The sequence below is a fragment of the Rhododendron vialii genome, chromosome 10a (genome assembly GCF_030253575.1).
Source record: "Rhododendron vialii isolate Sample 1 chromosome 10a, ASM3025357v1".
NCBI lineage: Eukaryota > Viridiplantae > Streptophyta > Magnoliopsida > Ericales > Ericaceae > Rhododendron > Rhododendron vialii.
Genome location: NC_080566.1, coordinates 1,886,540 through 1,908,853, shown reverse-complemented (window position 1 = coordinate 1,908,853; position 22,314 = coordinate 1,886,540). Strand labels below are relative to the sequence as shown.

The 22,314-nt window shown below is 40.6% G+C and overlaps 2 protein-coding genes and 1 pseudogene across 2 annotated transcripts; 2 read left to right on the top strand and 1 right to left on the bottom strand.

The window, feature by feature from the left end:
* Positions 1-431: 431 nt before the first annotated feature.
* LOC131304812 (chaperone protein dnaJ C76, chloroplastic-like) lies at positions 432-4,227 on the top strand. Its single transcript, XM_058332209.1, has 6 exons — positions 432-637; positions 762-942; positions 1,871-2,063; positions 2,775-2,881; positions 3,064-3,268; positions 3,948-4,227. Exons 1-6 carry the CDS (start codon positions 549-551, stop codon positions 4,064-4,066), a joined length of 894 nt encoding a protein of 297 aa, XP_058188192.1. The 5' UTR covers positions 432-548; the 3' UTR covers positions 4,067-4,227.
* Positions 4,228-13,952: 9,725 nt separating this feature from the next.
* Positions 13,953-18,736, top strand: LOC131304809 (probable galactinol--sucrose galactosyltransferase 5). Its single transcript, XM_058332206.1, has 5 exons — positions 13,953-15,060; positions 15,310-15,722; positions 16,381-16,558; positions 17,414-17,781; positions 18,013-18,736. The coding sequence occupies exons 1-5, from the start codon at positions 14,190-14,192 to the stop codon at positions 18,580-18,582; spliced, it is 2,400 nt and encodes a 799-aa protein (XP_058188189.1). The 5' UTR covers positions 13,953-14,189; the 3' UTR covers positions 18,583-18,736.
* LOC131304810 (pentatricopeptide repeat-containing protein At5g40400-like) lies at positions 18,384-21,932 on the bottom strand (annotated as a pseudogene).
* Positions 21,933-22,314: the final 382 nt, after the last annotated feature.

Sequence of the window (22,314 nt, the reverse complement as noted above, 5' to 3'; positions counted from 1 at the left end):
ACACATTTGTGTCCATATGAAATTGGGGAATGGTGTTGTGTAGTGGTGTACGCAGTATTATGCTGCACACTTCTGAGCCGTCGGATCGTGCATCCGACGGCTCGGATCTCATTTCGGCAACCAACGATCGAGAGTCATTCATTGCTGAGATAAGATTTGAGCCATCAGATGCACGATCCGACGATTGAGGTGCCCAATACGATGCTACGCTCACCACTGCACAACACCAACCCAAAGTCCTTGTTTCTGAATCTATGCACTAGCTTTCCTTAAAAGAATATGAACACTACTAGTTTGTTTGTTTTTTGCCATGGTGGCATCGAAGCATTGCGTGGCAAGTTGTTACTGGTCAATGGACCACAGGAGCAAGTAGATTCAACATAGGTCCATAGCCAATAAAAACTAGTGGGGAAATATCAAAACACCATAATCCAAAACCCAAAGAAAATATCAAAGAGTCATTTCTTTCTTCCACTCCAAAACTTCTTTCATTTATAAGAGAGAAACCATCAAAACAATCACCCAAAAAAAAAGAAAGAAAGAAAGAAATGTTGGTCTCTGGAATCTCAATTCACCGGATAATTGCTCCAACCCATTTTCAGCATCAACATTTCCATCCCCCAAATCTCACTTCCAGGTAATTTCCTCTCTCTCTCTCAATTTGATTGGATGTTGTAAAGGAGGTGAAGCATCTCTCTCTCTCTCTCTCTCTCTCTCTCTCTCTCTCTCTCTCTCTCTCAATTGGATTGGATGTTGTAAAGGAGGTGGAAGCAGAAATCTACTAGTGGAATTAGATGCTGCAAGAAGGTTGAGGAAAGAATAAGAACAGAGAAGAACTATTATAAGTTGCTTGGAGTCTCTGTGGATTCAACTAACAAAGAAATCAAAGAATCTTACAGAAAGTTACAAAAGAAGTATCACCCAGATATTGCAGGCCAAAAGGTCCATTCTTTTCTTTTTGAATTCTTTTTTTTTTTTCCAGTTTTTTGAGCTCTGTTCATTGGTTTCCTTTTTTTTTTTTTTTTTAACATTTACTTATGTGGCCTTTTAATTTTATTTATAGGTATATGTGGAGCATGTATACGGAATTCAGATATGATCATAGTACACATATATAATACGAAAAACAAACACAAAAATAAAAATTACAAGTAGGGCTAGGATACATGGACCCGGGTACCCAGTAGTGAGCAAGTCACTACCGGGTGTAGTGATCATCCAGTCCGTTTTCCCAATCAATCGTTCAGATTCATTGTTAAATTTTACCGGTAAAAGATAACAAACATACATGAACCATTGATTATCAAGATGAACGACTCAGATTGCGCGCTACAGGATTGCTCACTATAGGGTCCCCTGGTATATTTATCCATAATCTATTCTTTTTTGTATTTGCGGTACGGAATACACGTCTCAATTATAGGGAGAACCCATTATATTTTTCTAGTGCATCATACAAGTTAATTTCTTGAAAATAGCTAGGTAGTCACTTTTAATTTTGGTAGCTCCCACGAATTTTTTTTTCCTAGTGCAACATTTTTGCGCGTATGCTTTTCATGAAAAGTTAGGATAAGTGACTTAGTATTCAAAGATCCAATACTTCAAAATTGTTGTAAATTGTTTTTCGGATTGTAGAAACTTCTGCGAAGCGTTAGTAAGCATCCGCAAGCATATCCCTGATAAGTACCCGTGTCCAATGTTGATACTTGATACGATATGAATACCACTCCCTTCTTGGAGTATGCATGCTTCGTCGCGCTCATGCGCACGAATCTCTATGTGTATGATCCTTTTTGCTTCCATGTCTAAGCAACCTTCTTGTCATTTTGAGAAAAAATTAAAGTTGAGGGGTTTCCCAAATTTCTTTCAGGGTCATGAGTATACTCTGATGCTGAATGAGGCATATAAGGTACTGATGAGGGAGGATCTGAGAAGAGAGTATGATGCTTCTATTGGCCAACTGAGATTTAGTTTTGGCAGAAACATCCCTGACTTGGGTTTCAGCACTTGGAATGGCCCCTTCAGACCCCAAGCTCTATTTGTTGATGAAAATGCATGCATAGGTTATATATTCTCTCTCCCCCACAAAATTTCAAGAAACTTTCTCAAGCGATCTTTCTGTAGGATCAAGAATGTTGACCACAAAGATATCCATCAGGCCCATTGTCTTGCTCGGAGGGCTCTGATGTCATTTATGCATTCTCTAGTTGCAGACGATGATCAACACCTTTAATTTTGAGTAGAGCTAGAGCTAGTGCAGGATTTCCCATTGCAATGTAGCTTTGCTGTTGTGTTGTTTCCCTCTGTAAACTGTTTGCTTATCTATTGAATTTCCTACAATTCAAAAAAAAAAAACTTTTTCAATCAAAGGGATATTTTTTTTTTTTTATCACATCTGATGTTAGGTATTGCGCTTCTTTACTATTGGAGAGATTTCTTTGTAGCATATGACACTTGGTTTTTCTCCAAATGTGAATTCTCTTGGCCATATTGAGCTTCTTGAAATAGATTCTTGCATAAAATAGCTTCACATTACATGGCTTTCTGCATTTCTTAGGTTTTCTTCCTCTTGAGGATGTCGATTCTTTGTATTATCTCATGTGCTAGCTAGATCCACTCACAAATGTATGGCTTAACCACAGTCTAAATTGCGATACAACATGGATTTTCCATGCTTTTGGATCGTAAAATTGTGGAGAGGAAGAGAAAAATGAGAGGATACGCGTTAGGGAAACATTTCAATCCATTCCAATACATTTTGAAAATGGATGCAGGGTGCAGAGAATGTGTCCACAATGCGAGTAACACCTTCATGATGGATGAAGCTCTTGGCTGTGCCCGAGTCAAAGTTCAGTATGGCGACGATGACACAAAAATAGAGGTATAGTACTTGACAGAAAAAATAACTTTGTGAATCTCGCTTTTACTCCGAATCAAGTACTTGTCAAAGTGACTTAATGTACTAAATCATCACTACCACGTCATTCAGTACCGATAACTTTTAACTCTGAGAGTTATATCACTTGGGATGAACAAATGTACATGAATTGCAACAATTTGCAGGTATCAGTAGATTCATGTCCTGTGAACTGCATTCATTGGGTGGAGAAAGAAGAGTTGCAAGTGCTTGAGCTTCTGATCAGGCCTCAACCGAAAGAAGGGCATGGCATATTTGGACAAGGCTGGGAAAGGCCTAAAAATGTTTTCATGGCAGCAAAGGCCTTTAACAAGCAGCAGAAACATGAAGGCATGCACCATCAAAGAAATGGTAATAACTCTCACCGCATTCGAAGTTCTAGTTAGTCATGAATCTGTTTGGATCTTGAATTTGTCAAGAGAATGAAAAACGAAAGAGAAACATAGTTTCCACATGAGATGGACACAGATCCGGGCACAAGTTGCTCGATGTACATGGGACCCACATAATGCACGTGGGACCCAAATGCATCAGACAATTACGGATATGTCTCCGGCCATCTATGTCCAAACCCCAAAGTATGTCCTGTCCTTCAAATGATACCGACTAATTTTAAGGACAAACCAGAAATGACCTGTCAGTTACATACCCCTTTTCTTTTTCAACCAACTAAACAAGAGGAAAAATGACTATATCTGTCATCTTTCAACCTAAAAATTGCCTTTTACAACAACTTGTCTTCAAAAACAAGAAATGTTCTGCATACAACCCACTTTTCCAAAGTACACGAAAGAGGTGTTTTCGATATTTTCGAAACCTTTTTTTTTTTTTTTTTTGCAGAAACTAGACTTACAAGGAAAACGATTTGATTTTTGAACAGCAGTTCATTGTGTTTGTTTCCGAAAGCAAGCAAAAAGAAAATGGCATGGTAAAGAGAATTGAAAAAACAAAAACAACTTCAAGCAGGCCAGACTTTTTAACGTGATTTTCTTATCTTTTCCCTCTCCTTCTCTTTTTTTTCTTTTCACAGCAACTGGGGAGGAAGAAGCCCCAGCTCAAGCAGAGGCTCGAGTGAGTGCAAGTATCAAATTGCAGATGGAGAAATTCTCAGTAATTTGGAACTGGGTCAATGGATTCTTGGGTCACTAAGTGACTTATTATTTGAGGATATATATACTTAGCTAGCTAGCTGTGCATAACTAAATCCAAAATATGTAGGTTGTCGTTAAGAACTCCACAACCTCAAAGATTGTTATATGAGGAGATTGGGATATGAAATAGAAACTCGAGATTTTTACGTGGTTCCCCAATTGGGTACATTCACAGGAGGATCTGAGATTGTTTTCATGCAAGAAATACAAGATTTTACACGGGAGTACCAAACCAACTATTTGATCACTCTACCTCACTGGGTATCTCTCTCACACACTCGCGATCTCCTGCCTTCTCTCTGCCGCCCTCACCTCACATCACCTTCTCTATCTTGCCGGAGCCTGACTCACTCACGAAAGGAGGAGCCTTCAGTGCTCGTTTTTCTGCTCTCCGCCACTTCTTTCCTCTCCCACTCTAAAATGTTGAGATTACATGACTATATATAGGCCCCAAAGAGCCGTCTACGTCCTTCTTCCATTAAGTTTAATGTTGAGATTACATGACTATATATAGGCTCCAAAGAGCCGTCTACGTCCTTCTTCCATTAAGAAAAGGTAGGTGGTAGTTGGGAGCTCATATTAACGGACGTCGTTGGATGTCGGTGGTTGTGGTTGTGGATTTGAGCAAAAAAAATCAACAAAATACCAATACATGTTCATTTTGGGTGGGTAAATTACCAATTTTCGCATTTTTGCTTATTTTGGGTGAATTATCTATTTTGATAATTTCAACCAAGCAAAACGAAGATAATTTTAACCTCTTTTGCTTAACTTTCTCTCTTTTCTTGTTGTTGGCCCAATTTCAAATGAAAACTCTATGACTACACCTGCTAGGCCCAAAATTCAAGTTTGTAGAATGAGGGGATTGGGAGACGCTGCCAAGCAGGGGTGCTTGGCAGCGGTGCCGAGCGCATCTCGGCCGTCCAAAAGTGTTTTGGACGGCCCGGATGTAAAGGTACCGAACGGATTTAAAAAAAAAGAAAAAGAAAAGGAAAAAGATGTTTCGATTCGGGCCGTTGATTCCGAGATGAACGGCCGGATTGGCCGCTCAGCACCCGCTCGGCAGGGGTGCCGCTCAGCACCCACCTCATTCTGGACCCGGGGACCCTGCCGAGCGGCACCCCTGCCGAGCGGGTGCTGAGCGGCCAATCCGGCCGTTCATCTCGGAATCAACGGCCCGAATCGAAACATCTTTTTCCTTTTCTTTTTCTTTTTTTTTAAATCCGTTCGGTACCTTTACATCCGGGCCGTCCAAAACACTTTTGGACGGCCGAGATGCGCTCGGCACCGCTGCCAAGCACCCCTGCTTGGCAGCGTCTCCCAATCCTCGCACTCAGGCCTTTGGGCCATAACTTAGAACCTGTTTGGATTCGAATTCGGACCTTTTTCTGGAACCAGTGAAAAAAGCCCTGTTTCAGGCTAAAATTAACCACCGTGGATAATATATCGTTAAGCCCTTTTTATTTATATCGAATATATGTTCCTCCTCTGCTACAAGGTTTAAGTCAAAATCATCAACTGTATCCGCATAAAAAACAAATCACAGTAGATATCTTGTACTTAAATATTAACTCTGATAAACCAAGCAATTCGATTAATAGGATGATATCATCAAATCATGGGAAAAAACCCATTCCGATTGAATCCATGTTCGAATTTCAACCCAATTAATTAATGAGATCAGAACAATAAACTATGAACGCACGTAGGAAAAAATCATACGCATAAAATAACTCAATAAAACTTATAGGGTTTCATCTTCAATCCTAGTTGAAGATTTTAGCCTCTCATAGATAAAAACAAATGAATCATTCGACTAGAATTCATAATAATAATCTTACAAATATTCTTCTTTTGCTCTCTATTCTTTTCTCTAGCCGTGGCCTTGAAGGCCGAGATAGTGCTGTGCGTGGTGATCCCCCTTTGGCCGAACTCTCTGCTTTTCTATATATAATGCTAGAAATTGACCTTAGGTAAATATAATTATTTCCTTCCCAAACTCTACTTATTAGGCAATATCTAATATCATTCCTTATTTTGCCTTCCATTAGCTCGAATTCTTTCAGGACTAGATTCTTTTGGATTGCACTTTGGCTACTTAACCACGAGCTCGGCTTTGAGACCAAATAATTGAGATTATTATCTTTTCCTGCAAAAACACAATTGTATAACGAAAATGAATAAAAAGATAATAATACTAGTCAATTAAGCATAATTAGGAACTAACAACATATAAAATTGGGGCCTCTAAGTGTCAGTATTTTGTGCTCAACAAATAAATAACCAATTTTCGCATTTTTGCTTATTTTGGGTGAATTATCTATTTTGATAATTTCAACCAAGCAAAACGAATATAATTTTAAGTTTTTAACCTCTTTTGCCTAACTTTCTCTCTTGTTCTTGTTGTTGGCCCAATTTCAAATGAAAACTCTATGACTAGACCCGCTAGGCCCAAAATTCAAGTTTGTAGAACTGAGTTTGTAGAACTGAGGTGGGCTCTTACTCACGCCTTTTTCTCGAACCAGTGAAAAGCCCTATTTCAGGCTAAAATTAACCAAGCAAGTTTAGATGGAAGTGGTGTTTGATTTTCCTTTTTCATTTGTCTAACTGTTGCTATGAAATGTTGTCACTAAAGTAGAGAACTCAAGAGGTGTTTAATTTGTCGAAATTAGTTTTGGGAAGATACCACAAACTCAATAGAACTACCATTGCTTTTCTTAGTAAGATGCATCGTGTCGTTTGATGATCGAAACGAATTCGACAGGAGTTGGGTGCTCCCTTCCCAATCCGATCAAAGGCTGGCCCATTTACGCTAGGAGTTGGGAATTCACGATGTCGGCCTAAATGATTATATCTGTGGTGGATTTCAAGTTAAAAACTTGTGCTTGCAAGACATTTTCATCTGTCCTTCCAACCACTTGAGCTATTGAACTTTTTTCTTTTTGGCGTCTGCAAATAATATTTGGTGTGTTCGAGTTTCATGCTAACAATAGCTTCCATTCCATTTTTAATGTAAGGAAAATACAATGCAAAACCAATGAGTTTTATGCGCACTTCTCATATATTCCTACTTTTTTTGGCGAATGCATGTGTTAATGTAACGTTTTTCTGTCTATTAGTCTCTTAAAATATATGCTCTCTCGTTCCATATAATTTCAAGGCATATTTTTTAAGGTGCCTCCAAGATATTCAAAGATTTACATGAGCTTACTCACGACCTATGAAATACATGTCACGGTTTAAATATAATTATCACTTTCACTTAGTTCAACCCAATTTATTACAGTACTATATATGAACAATAGACATATCGAAATGAGACAGTTGACGGATTCAATTTCCTTTGATCATTCACTTTTCAAGAAGGGATATCGTAAAAGAATATATAGATGAGAAAATCTTGTTTACAGCATTCAATTTCCGCCGTCCAAAAGAGTTTTTGACAGTCGGAATGTTGGTGAAACTTTTTCGGAGAAGAGTTAAATTTTTCCATGAAAAAGTTTCGATTGATTGGTGCTTTAAACAGTTGCGATTGATTGGTGCTGTAAACAAACAAGATGTTTACAACACCTCCGTAAATAAGTATTTCTCTATATAGATATCTCTAGTTTAAAATTTGCTTGGATCATCCACTTTGCTGAAGTCACAAGGTAATTACCTGCTCCCACAATTCCGACCGACAGCGGAAGTTGCACATGTCATCTACCCCCACCCCACTTTTCCTATTAACCATCGAGTAATTATTCAATAGTTCAGGAGCACAGAATAGTACCAGCGCTCCCTCTCACATACCATGTGGTACCGACGAGATGGATCCACAAATCATATGTGGATCCGGCATTTTATGTGTGAGGGAGCACGGACACCATTCCGTGCTCCAGGACTACCTAATAATTTTTGCTAACCGACAAACCGTTTCGAGTAACTGCCACCTCCACCCGTTCCACGCGTATTTGACCCATCCTTTGTTTATTCAAACAATTAAAAAAATAAATAAACATTGAAAATTATAAAACACAACAAAGAAAATTTGCCACATTTCCTGTAGGCCCAGAAACACTTTTTTTGTACTCCTAAAGTATTGAATTATATGCACCGACATATAAACTTGGAGTGCCTTTACCATTTACAAAGGAGCCAAATTGTGTGGAATTCCTTTTTTTTGAAACAGTATTTTAAGGATCTCACATTAATGATCGAAGTCGTTCAATTTGTTTGAAACAATATTTTAAGGGTCTCTACAAAAATAGCAGCCCATTTGAATATTGGTAAGGTCTCTTTTGCAAAAAAAAAAAAAAGAAGAGGTAAGGTCTTTATTAAATCTTTCAAATTTTTTCCTGCGAATTCAGGTACAAAAATCAATTAAACCCTTCCTACACATTATACATTTTTTCCACACGTTTGAGAAATTACAAATTACCATCTGTGCTGATGTAGCCGCTAGAAAATCACACTCTTGTAGCCTTTCAAAAACTACAAAAGACAGATTCTGTTGGATTTCTTAGTGGCTAAATTACGACAAAAGGAGTAATTTGTTATGCGGCAGTGAGTATTTGCGCACCCAAACGTGAGGGGGGTAATCTGTAATCTTTACAAACCTCGAAGGTTGTTTTGGTACGTTGCCCTGGTTTTTCTTTTCTTTTCTTTTCTTTTCTTTTTTTTTTGACAGTAATGAGTAATGCATGTCAATTTGTCTCACGCTTACTTGTGCGTGTGGCAGTTGGCCGTTGGTGGGTCTATCCAACCGTTACTTTTCTAACCGTTAATTTTGCTAACTACCTCGGGTTATAGACCTTCAACGCTTTCCACGTGCAGCGGTGCTACCCACCGTTGTGTTTCACTGCTCTCCACCGCATCGCTTAATTTCACCGTTCTTTTCGGCAATTAATGATCCAAATTTTAAAAATATCCTTTCAACGAAGAGCTCTTCCCTGTAATAGTATTTTAAAATTCGGACCGTTTCAAAACACTTTTAGACGATGAGATTGAGAGCTGTAAAATGGGTAGACTATTCTTTTTCCTTGTTTTCAGAGATAATACCGGGAGTCAGAAGGTCGGTGCTTGGGGACACGTGCCGGATGCCCGCTGCCCACCGCCCCATATTCTCGGTACAAGTAGCCACGATTCGAGGTGATCGAAGGCCCACCTCCCCCACACGGCAAGTAACAAGGCCCACAACCCGCTTTGAATATATAAAGGAATAAAGTAGTACCCAAGTAGTTTATTTCCTTCCCTCTGTTTTTCCATTGCTCTAATTGCGGCATCTTTTCAAAATTTGCGGTAGAATTAATCGCAAGGTGTGGCAACTGAGAAAAAAATAGAGAAGAAAATAAAAGAGGAGGAAGAAGGGATTGGGAAACGCTGAGCTGGTGCATTACAGCGTGTAGTGCAGCACAAGGATCGCCGATCGCATCAATCAACGGTTGCGATGTGTTTTTAAACTATTATCGGTAATAAATATCTTTTACCGGTAATAGATTATTTTTAATCTAAACCGTTGATTAATGAGATCGACTGCTGCGTGCTGCACTTCACGTGCACTACATAGGGGTGCACTACAGCCCCCGGATCCAAGAAGTTATTGGTTAATGTGAACAACATGAATAATACGTCCCCTAAAGGTGTGGAAAACTAAAATAAGTACTTATTTTTTTAATTGGATGTAATGTATTATGATAGAATAGTTTGTCTTGTAAAGCGAGAAATCAGTACTTAAAAAATAAGAACCTTAGCAGAACGAGGCCTAAATATTGTGTTGTGAGTAAGGTTGTAAACGAACCGAGCAGCTCGCGAGCTTGGCTCAGCTCATTTAGTAAACAAGACGAGCTTGAGTTCAAGTTTTCGGCTCGGCTCATTTAGTAAACGAGCCGAGCTCGAGTTTGAGTTTTTGGCTCAACTCGTTTGACAAAAACTCGATTCGTCAAGGGTGGTTTGGCTCAATTAAAGAAGCTCGTTTAGTAAATAACTTAGTTCGGCTCGTTAAAATTCGAGCTCGAATTTTGGGCTCGTTTAGTAAATAAGCAGAGCTCGAGATCGACAAAACTCGACTCGGCTCGTTTACCGACCTAACTTGTGAGATTGCGAGTGCAAATTATGCGAAGGAAAAAGATTGATACCCCTCGGCTCTTGTAATTGGTAGGGATGAAATTAGGGTAAAAGGTTCTTTTATTTTATTATGAGTAAAAAAAAAAAAAGAGTAGTGGTAGAAGAGAATTGAATTAAGAAGGAAGGAAGGAAGGAATCACTTTTTCATTTTTTAATCCTATCTTTTTTCGCTTTTTGTACCCCTTTAGGATGGGGATGGCCTGAAGCTCCAGAGAATGGAACGGGAGGGACAGCACCGCATTGTCCAGGCCTCCGGTCTCGCTCCGATGATCGAAAACGTTTACTTCGTGGGCCTCATCGATTAGAACATCTATGCAAAATATATCAACTCGATCGAATATCATTAAATGTTTGATCGGAACACATATAATTTGCCAATAATGAATTTCATTGAAGAGTGGTGCTATTTGCACCGACCGTTTCCTACCGACGGTAGCAGCCGTCTCCGGCCATATATACACGAAAAATAAGGTGTTTAGATCAAGCATTCTACACACATTGGATGCCGTTGATTCCCTCGTTGGGCCCCTCGGTTTTTTTTTCTAAAATTTTTGGACGGCTCGGATCGGCCGTCCGGTGGCCGGAGACGGCCGCGCGCGGCCGTCGGTACGATTTCCCTATATTTTTGGTCGGTACATATAGGATTTTCCTTCATTGAATTTAATCCAGTGTTCGAATATATTTTCTTCTCAAGATATGGAACTTTTGGGGTGAGTTGCGTTTTGGTGACGATTCTACACTCTAGCTAGCTAGTGTGACAAAAGTAGAAAAGCAAAGAGATATGGTACTTTCAACTTTGGATATAGATACCAAACAAACAGATCACAACGAGCGTATTTGTGATGAAGTAGCAAAACGATGCAATTGGTGCTTGGAGGAGCGGTGGCGGAGCCAAGAATCAAAGTTAAAAGGGAACCGGCCAAGTAATGAAAGAAATTTTGGAATGATGGATTTTCGAGATTAAATCCGTGTCATTTGAGTTTTTATATATGGGACGTTTCTATACGTATAAACTGATCCGAACACTTGAGTTATGTATCAAAAAATATTGTAGTGCCATGGGCTAATAGAATTTCTTGATGATTGAACAACCTAGCTAGAAGGTCTCTCAAGAGGGTACGGATATGCTCTCAAATAGTATGAGGTATTTTTGGATGCGGAGTGGGTACACGTCACCCGGTCGATGTGGTGTCCGAGCAATATATTCGGGCTGTTCAAAAGTGTATTGGATGGCCTAGATTGAAACACTTTCTCTCCTTTTTCTCTCTCCAAATCCGAGCCATTCAAAATCGAAATGGACAACCCAAATGTGCCGAGAGGACACCACGTGGTACCTAGTCGGCAATGAAAATCTTCTCCTCAAATATGTGGTCAGTAGTGTAATGTAACCCACAAATTATACCTTACGTGAATCGATTCCATGCAACCTTTTCGGCCTAATGATATGTGGGCGAGGATTCAGAGACTGGACCACTTAAAATTCCAGGCCAACAACTTTTCACAATTCCTATTTTTTGAGCAATTATTTACATTTATATGCGTTAAGAATCAAATGCCTGCCACTGCGCATACCAAATTTACATGTGTTAGAATCAAATGCCTGCCACTGTGCGTATCAAATTCACAGGTATTAGTGACGACGTAACTTTATTTCCTTAGACCACTTAGCGCCCAAGCATCATCAAATGTCTGCCACTGCGCGTACCAAATTTACATGTGTTAGAATCAAATGCCTGCCACTGCGCATACCAAATTCACAAGTATTAGTGAAGGTGTAACTTTATTTCCTAAGACCACTTAGCGCCCAAGCATCAATGGGACAATTGAAATTTGACCACGGAATGCTAGATTTGGCCTACCTAACAATCCCCTCTCTAACACTTGCTCGCAAGGAGAATGGTATCCAAAAGAGTTGAAACCCTTGATCTTGGCTCTAGAACGATTTTTTAGGATTAAGCTCTACCATCTCACTAAAACCCGAAAGTATTAGTGAATCCCCATTGTTTTTTTCCTTTTTACTGTCTCTCTAAAACCAAGATTTGGTACATTTGGCCTACGTCCGGACATGATGCTATACTTGGCCCCCCTAGCCTCCCCCCAACAACATGAAACATATTTTTTTATTTTTTAGGTCATGTTTGGATCATGAATATATGTGTGCAGGAGAAAAACACAGGAAACTAAATGAAGTAGATCTGACTCATCTTATCATTTTCTAGTTGATAGATAAAATTTACAAAATAGAATACCCGGATTGCGTTTGAATCTTTGCATGGAGGAGTGAAAAAAAAAAGAAATTAAAAGAGATGAAAATAATACGAAGCAGAAGGTAATTTATATTTCTCTGTTTCTATACTAGTTTTACAGAAATGCTAGAGGCACATCAGTGTGCCTGAGGTGTGGCACAACTGATGTGCCACTCTTTTTTTTGGTGGAAAATAACCCCGAAAATCAAGTAACTAAATTGATAGCTAGGATCATTCCTATGAATCCTCAAAACAATGGACATATCCAACAAATAATGACAAGAAATACTAGAGATTTTGCAAAGTTAATTGCTTGGTATTGTATATTCTCTATTGATGGAAAATAAGCCCAAAAACAATCTCATAAAGTTGGTATAGTAAAATGATAAATTACCATGGATAAAGTTCAGAAATGAAACTATCTACATACACGATTGACACATATATTAAATTCATTGATCTCAAGACAAATGAGTTGCGATCATGCATCAAAAGACATTCGATTTCGTTGATGAACTTATAAATCGGTCATCGACGCGCACTTGGAAAGAGCCCAAAAACATTCCCAACCGTTCAATCAGTCCCTAAAAGAGACGGGAAACGACACTCATCTCGCATATTGAAATTCTGTCTCCTAATAAGAAGAAGAAAGATTCTGAGATAAAGATTTGCCCAACCCAGTTGAAAACCGCATATGTCATTTTCTCGCTTTGCAAAAGCAATAGCTAATTAAGCCCTGCCGGTTAATCCGATTGGTTGGTAGGTACTCTCTACGCACAATTAATCCGGTTTCGATTCTTGAGATTAGACTATAAGAAAGTAGTAACTTCTAGGGAATTCCTAGTGGCGTACAAGCGTCGATGGCCTACTCTTAACCAAGCGGACAAGAGAATTAGTAAATGTGCGCGTGAATTATCCTGGACAACCCTGACCGTCACATTAAAGGAGAAGCAATGGCTACAGTGCTAGATGTAACACATGTCACCATTATATAAATCCTCAACGCCCTCCTTTTTCCTCCATTCCACGATCAGATGCGGAAACCTTCTCAACGAAAACGACTTTCAGATAATCTTATTTAGAAATATTTCATTATCCAAAAAAGTTTAAAATAATCTAACACCATACCCAAACACACACTCGTATGAATGTGCGGGACCAACTCCTCGAGTCAGTGTGAGTGTGTGTTTGGGTGTGTATTTATGTGTAGTCAGAGCCAGCTCTGACTTTTCGGAAGCCTAAAGTAAAAATTAAAAATAATGTGTTTTTTATTGAATTATTATAAGAGGTGAAAAAATAGGAAGACTTTTAAAATGAAAAAATAAATAAATAAATAAAATTTAAAGTGACTGCAACGTATGTTATAGCTCATAATCTGGGTATGGTACGTTGAAAAGTTTATGCATAATTACACCGATGACGGACCCCACCAAATATCCATATAGCCACCCAACCGCCCACCTCAGCTTCCCTGCACCTTCCCCCACCCTATCCATTGCCTATAAATTCCCCACTCCTCCATTTGCCTCCCCACATCGATCAACTCACTGTACTACACACAAAAAAACAGTGAAATTTGTTTCCTTTCAAAGTCACAGAGAAAATCAAATCACCACAGAATCCACATTCCATTTCCGTTCTCGAAATTTCCTTCCCTTTCTCCTCAAATCTCTCTTCATAATTAACCAAAATCACAGACAGATTCCCACATTCCATTTCCCTCCTTCCATTCGACAACTTATTTAACCAAACAGTTTCGAGCTCTCAAAAATGGCTCCTCCAAGTCTAACCAAAGCCAATTCCGACATGACGGAGATAGCGGACGGCTGCGTCAGCGGCTCTCGGGTAACGTTGGAGGGAAAAAACTTCGCGGCCAACGGCCACGTGTTCCTCTCCGATGTGCCCTCGAACATAGTGTCGTTTCCCTCTCCTTACACCACCGTGTCGGCCAAGTCGGCCGGCGGCGGCGGAAACACCACCACCGCCGGATGCTTCGTCGGGTTCAATGCCCACGAGGCGAAGAGCCGGCACGTGGCGTCGATAGGGAAGCTCAAGGGGATAAGGTTCATGAGCATTTTCCGGTTCAAGGTCTGGTGGACCACCCACTGGGTCGGGTCGAACGGGTCCGACCTAGAAAACGAGACCCAGATAGTGATCCTCGACAAGTCCTCCTACGGAGGGGCGCTTGACGACTCGGGGCGCCCCTACGTCTTGCTACTTCCACTCATCGAAGGCCCGTTCCGGGCCTCCCTCCAGGCCGGCCATGACGATGACGTCGACATCTGCGTGGAGAGCGGGTCCACCAAAGTGGCCGGAGACTCTTTCCGGTCGGCGCTCTACATCCACGCCGGCGACGATCCGTATAATCTCGTGAAAGAAGCCATAAAGGTCGCAAGAGTTCATCTCGGGACCTTTAAGCTCTTGAAGGAGAAAACGCCCCCGGGTATCGTGGACAAATTCGGTTGGTGCACGTGGGATGCGTTCTATCTTTCGGTGCACCCTCGGGGGGTTTGGGAAGGCGTTAACGGGCTCGTCAAGGGCGGGTGCCCGCCCGGGCTCGTCTTGATCGACGATGGGTGGCAGTCCATTTCCCATGATGACGACCCGGTGTCCGAAGAAGGCGTCAACCGGACCTCCGCCGGTGAGTACTAGCTTGTCAAGTTTTTTATTCATCTTCTTTGACATAATTTTCAAGTTCGATATTCGGTGAGATCTATACGTCATTCATAGATATCAACACACGTTTTGCGATTACAAAAAGCATTTTATTTCATGGGTACCACATATTTTGCCGATGTGTCAATTATAGCTAGAGTCATGCTTTAGCGAATTGTCCAGTAATTGTCGATCAGCCAAACATTTAACGAAAATTCTGACTCTATCTCTACAGGCGAGCAAATGCCATGCAGACTCTTAAAGTTCGAAGAGAACTACAAGTTCAGGGACTACGAGAGTCCCGGAAGCAAGAGGTCAGCCGTGGGTGGTCCGAGCAAGGGGATGGGTGCCTTTATCAAGGACCTGAAGGAGGAGTTCAAGAGCGTGGACTACGTGTACGTGTGGCACGCTCTGTGCGGGTACTGGGGTGGGCTCAGGCCCGACGTTCCCGGGCTGCCCGAGTCCAGTGTCGTTGGGCCCAAGCTGTCGCCCGGACTTGAGAAGACGATGGAAGATCTGGCCGTCGATAAGATCGTTAACAACGGAGTCGGGTTGGTCCCGCCGGAGAGCGTGGGTCAGATGTACGAGGGCCTACACTCCCACCTGGAGTCGGTCGGAATTGATGGAGTCAAAGTTGACGTTATTCATGTAAGTTCTAAAATACTCACAGATACACTTGTAAGAAAACCAGGAGATGTGTCTTTTTCACGGAGCTTAGGATGTTCACGGAGCTGTTCAATCTCGCCCGTCCATTTTGATTTTGGACGGTCTAGATTTTAATGAAATTTTTTCGGAAAAAAGTTAATCACAATCAATTATTACCGGTCATAATTGATTTTCAATTCGGATCGTCCAAAAACACTTTCGACGGTCGCGATTGAGCTCCATAACTTCTCATTTACGAAAAGAGGCATAAAGAAGATTTTCTCGAAAACATGTTGCCCATTTTTCTTGGAAATTTGGTTTAGACTTTTTTGTTAGTTTGACTTTGTCGGCACGTCTACAGATAAGTATATAGGAGGTTTTCCAAGTAGATTAGAAGAAATCCTTTTTAAAAAAGAAACAACTCGTTTCCTTGCAATTTGTTTTAAAAGTGCTTACTAGTCCAATATTATTTCTTTAATGATTTCTCACTTTTAAAAAAAATGAGTACTTTATCGTTAAATTCAAGACTTAAAGATTGGTCGATGTTCATACGGATAAGCTGATTCAGATATCCAACGATGGTAAAAAAAAGAAAAAGAAAAGGAAAGGAGAATACTTGATTGTGAGTAGTATTTTGATTGTATTATTTTGTGGGCGGCAGTTGTTGGAGATGTTGTGCGAGGACTATGGTGGGAGAGTGGAGCTAGCAAAAGCGTACTACAAAGCCTTGACAGCTTCGGTGAGGAAACACTTCAAAGGAAATGGTGTGATTGCAAGCATGGAGCACTGTAATGACTTCATGTTCCTCGGCACCGAGGCCATAGCACTTGGTCGTGTCGGTAAGTAATACTAAACCACACAATTTCAAACAAAATTCTCCTCCATGCATGTCCTAATATACGGTATACTCACATATAAATACATACATATATATAACAATATTATAAAGAGATTATCGGAGTTTATGAGATTAAAATTTCTTTGGGTATATAACATTGTGGATCCTACAAAATAAACAATTCAGATTACTGCAATGAATGTTTGGTATAACTCACAATGGGTGGCCGAAATCACGAGGGTTTCGGCCCCATGAATTTAATCTCATTTCAGTATAATATGTTTCTCATCGAGATAAAGTGGGTCCCCTGGTAGGTAGGTAGGCAGGTGCCGTATCCTTCAGGCAGATAAGTTGGTAAATGAAATCACCTAAATTTTTTATACCAAACTCTCTTTTTTTCCTTCTTTTAAAATGGTTTAGTCGAGCTGCAGCTAAGCTTATCCGGACACTTTAGTTATAAAAAAAAAGAGGAGATAGCATGAGTCTTTTCTAGTTTACTTACTTCCGAAGTTTATCAAAGTCATCAACAAATTACGTATACATCTCCTTAAAATAAATAGTGTTTGTCGTACTAATTCAAAGGTGTCGATACTTGACTAGACCATGATTTATTGTTTAACACCATTTACGAATGATTTTGTTCTTTAAACATGCTTTTGACCGGATCGGAAAGGAAAATAGTCGAGTTGAGCGTAAGCTGGTCTGGACACTCCCGACCATTGAACCAATAGAAAAATACTGTAATAGTTTTCTTGCGTAAATCGGATCGAGAAACAAAAACCCAATTGCTCATAATGTTTGAGAAACAAAAACCCAATTGCTCATAATGTTTGTTAATATTGTTATTGCCAAACAGGAGATGACTTTTGGTGCACGGACCCATCTGGGGATCCCAACGGCACATTCTGGCTACAAGGGTGTCACATGGTGCACTGTGCCTACAACAGCATGTGGATGGGCAACTTCATCCACCCCGACTGGGACATGTTCCAGTCGACTCACCCCTGTGCCGAGTTCCACGCCGCCTCCCGCGCCGTATCTGGAGGGCCCATTTACGTCAGTGACTCGGTCGGAAAACACGACTTCCGGCTGCTCAAGACCCTTGTGTTGCCCGATGGGTCGATACTGAGGTGTGAACACTATGCGCTCCCTACCCGCGATTGTCTTTTTGAAGACCCTCTACATGATGGGAAGACCATGCTCAAAATATGGAACTTGAACAAGGTAAACGGCCATAGACGTTTGCGCATTGATTCGAACATAGATGAGTTCGAAATCGTCTAACATTAGTGGGCTTCATTATTATTGTTTGAAACTCACTTGCATTGGACGATTCCGAACACATCCATGCCTGCATGCCCTTTGTGTCTGTAGTAATTCTCTACGATTATTGTACAACTACAATTCAATTCGGGCTACAATCTGACAGTTCTAATGTTTGTTTAATATCCACAGTACACTGGAGTCCTGGGCGCATTCAACTGCCAAGGCGGCGGCTGGTCACCGGAGATCCGCCGCAACAAATGCTTCTCCGAACACTCCCACGCGGTCACCTCCACCGTCTCCCCAGCTGACATCGAATGGGGCCAAGGTGCCAACCCAATCCCCATCGGCCCAGCCCAAACCTTCGCCCTCTACTTCTTCAAACAAAACAAACTAATCCTCCTCTCAAACCCCACCGACCAAATCCAAATCTCTCTAGACCCCTTCAATTTCGAGCTCATAACAGTCTCTCCGGTTACCCAACTGGCGAAAAAGTCGGTACAGTTTGCTCCGATCGGGTTGGTGAATATGCTAAATACCGGAGGGGCGGTGCAGTCATTTGTGGTGAACGAGGAGGGCAGTTTGGTCCAGGTTGGCGTTAAGGGGACTGGGGAAATGAGGGTTTATGCGTCGGTGAAGCCGAGACGGTGTCATATTAATGGGGAGGAAGTTGGGTTTGGGTATGAAGATGGCGGTATGGTTGTGGTTCAAGTGCCGTGGGTGGAATCTACAAGTGTTTCTATTGTTGAGTACTTGTTTTAGGATTTGCTGGATTTGACTGAGATAATTGCCAGTAATGATGGCATTCTCTCTAGTTTTTCAGTTGTTTCTTAGGGAAGCACTAATGTACATTTAACTACCTAATTTCAAGGATTGATTATCAATAAGAGATTATACTACTACAGATTACTGGTAAGCACCCTCTCTACCCGAGTATTCTTCAATTTTCATCCCCAGTCCTAGAGACTTTACTAAGCATATTTCGAAAAACAACAGATTTACTCGCTTTAAGTTTGACATTTTGTCGCGTTAACTGTGTGTAATGTAATTGACATTTACCTCACTGTAATTGACACTTACCTCGCTTTAAGTTGACATTTTGTCTCGTGAACTATGTACCAAGTATAATTCCTAAGACACCAGAAATATGTATAATGTAATTGACATTTACCTCGCTGTACAGTGTGGCAATTACGCCACCCTCAACAAACATTCCTTACTATCGTCGCATGAACTGGACCACAGAACTTCATCCTGTTCCTCCACAAATTCCTCACCAGGCCACTACTATCTTCTCTTCCTAAAAGTTCCAGATTCTCCATTTGCTGTGGCAACCACTTTCTGAGAATCAACAGCTGGAGCGTTTTTCTAATGCCTCTCATTTCTAGAAAGCCGAATAAAGAGCCACTTGTGGCCAACCCCAGTTGGTTGGAACTTAAGATTCAGTTTTGTTTGGTTTTGCTTGTGGCCTTGCCAGCATATCCATTTTTTCAATAATTTGCTATCCAGCCCAATAAACTGACTGATCCAGGGACCAATTCCATGCTACTAGGCATGATATAGCATGAGGGACAAAGTCCCAAGGAATCTAGCCCAACACGATGACTTGATAGCATGCTGGTGGGAGTCGAACCCTAGACCCAAGGCCTCTTAAGGCCCCAGTTGCCAGGTCACTACAACTGCCGCAATCCCTGGGAGTTGCCAGCATTTAACATTTGCAAATACCATCTCACCTCAACAATGTGTTGTGAAAGACAAATGAGTTGGAAATGTTCGGTGTCACTGGACTCTTCATCTTCTAGCTCAATGGCCAAAAGTTTACCTTAACCCGAGAAGTATTCCTTTTAAAACAGCAACCTACGTATTTGGAGCGATCTCAAAACATTTCCAAAATGTGTACGAAACATTTTCTGTTCTTAACGACCAAAACAACATACCGAAACAAACTTCCGATCCTTGTTCCCTTCTCTTCATTCCCCATGAATCATGCACTTTTCTAATGTCTTAGATTTACAGAATCCATGTATCACATATTTGAACGTCTGGCTGTTGGGGATAAAGCCTACTTTCAGCATCCTATCCTGAAGCTCCATCAACTTACCAGTATCACCCGCCTCACACAAAATCTTGAGGAGCGCATTACAACATTCTGTGTCAAAATTTTGAAATTCCTTGGCAATTAAACCAACTAGAGATTCTGCTTTATCGAGTTTCCTTTCCTTGCACAACCCATACACCAAAGCTCTGCAGATTTCAATATCTGGATTCATTCCACAGTCAACCATTTCACACATTAACGACTCACCTTCCACACTTCTATCTAATCCACACAGGCAGCTTATAAGAGCTTTGTATGCGATTAAGTTTGGTTTCATATCCTTACAAACCATCTCAGCTTTCAACAGTAAAGCCTCCTCAACAAAATTGCACGTGCATAGGGAATAGATCAACTCATTGTAGATTTCGTCTTTAGGCTCATGACCAGATTGAGACATTCTCTCCAGAAGTTCCTTTGCCGCATATGGCCGATTCTCCTTACACCAAGCAACAATTAGGTAATCATAAATATCTCGACAGATTGAAACCCTAAATCTTTGAAGTTCCACAATCACATTCAGAGCAGAAAGCAACCTACCCTCTTTTGCATATCCTTCTACGAGAATCCAACTGGTAAAATTGTCGGGGCAAATCCTGTTTCCAACCATTTCAAGCAACAATGACCGAGATTCGTGCATCATCCCCTCCTTGCTATAACCACATATAAGAGTATTATATGTCATTAAATCTGGAGTCAACCCTCTATGAACCATCCTATGTAACAGGTGATGAGCCTGTCTCACTTTGCCTTCTTTACAGAGTCCATTCATCAAGGTAGTATACGAAACAAGATCCGGCAACACGCCCCTTCTATAGATAATCTTATACAAATAAAACGCGTCCTTCAATCTTCCCCTCTTACAATAACTATCAATCAACGTATTATACGTCACAATATCAGGATCAAACCCTTCTTCTTCAATCTTCTCCAAGAACTCTCATTCACCTTGTCCACATCTCCACCTTTACAGAAGACATGAGTCAATATATTAAAAGTATGTGTATTCGGGTGTATCCCAATTCTCCCCATTTCTTCATAGATCTCCCAACACTCATCAGTACAATTCGACTTCAATAGTCCATCCAAAAGACGATTTAAAGCAACTACATTCGGAACAAATCCAAGCTTCACCATCTCCTGAAAAGCTTTCAAACCTTCTTGAACCATACCCGCTTTCACATAAGCCTTAACAAGCATATCAAAGGTGACCGGGACCCAATTGCACTCATCCACACACACAACCAAGCTTCAAAAAACGTCAACATCAAGCCCTCTATTCAACTCAACTAACTCAGACAACAGCGTCGTTGCCTTCGAAAAGTTCCAAGACCATGCCAAAATGTGAACAATAATACAGTAATGACGGGTCGAGGGTTTAAGACCCAGGTCATTTTTTACCCAGTTGAAGAAAGTGAGAGCTGCTGAAGAATCAGATTGGCATCTCAATAAAACCCTTGAGATTTCATTGGGACCCAGGTGAGGAACAAGCCCCTGTAAGTCTTCGTGAGCAATATAAATATGGGTATTATGCTGCTTAAGATTTGAGGAAATAAGATCAACTATCTTGTTAGGGTTTTGGGTGGGAGGGAGGAAACTATAAAGTGGGTTTGAGATTGATTTGGTCAGAGAAGCTGTTTGGGTTTGAAGAGATGAATTTGGTGATGGCGACAATGAAGAAAATGAGAATTTCGATGTGAAAGTGGGGTTGAGGATTGGTTCAGAAGCTGATAAGGAGTTTGTCGAAGTAAGGAGGATTTGGGTAATTGGATTGATTAACGATCGCTTCATTTGCTGCCAAAAACAAAAGCAAAAACGAAGAGGTGCTCTACTGATTGAAGGGGAAAAGATACGAGGGCAATTAGAGGAGAAGATAGGGAAATGAAGAAATACCGGAAGACGACTCTGTCTGGTTTTTCCGATTTAGCAATTGGATGTCTTCTTTGAGAAGAGAGAAGTGCGATTCGCGGCAAACCAGTGCTGCTGCTGCCTATAGGTGATAAACTAGCCGAACTAGTCGAGTAGGTAAATTAATCATGCTTAATTAAAACTTAACATGAGACGAGTTTATCTCCAACGATTTTTTAATCAAGCCAAACACGGGTCAATTTCGCATAGGTTGAATTTTTGATACATCCCATAAACCGAACGAGTTAGTCGATTTTCACATAGTTTGAATTTTAAATATATCATAAATCGAATAAGTTAGTCGATCTCATATAGTTTGAATTTTTGTTATATCATAAACCGAACGAGTTAGCCAATCTCACGTAGTTTGAATTTTAGATATATTATTATAAACCAAACGAGTTAGTCGCTTGTTTGAGGTTAATTTGAAACTTTAACGAACCTCGAGAAAAAAGTTCAAGCTTGATTTGTGGATATAACACAAACAAAAA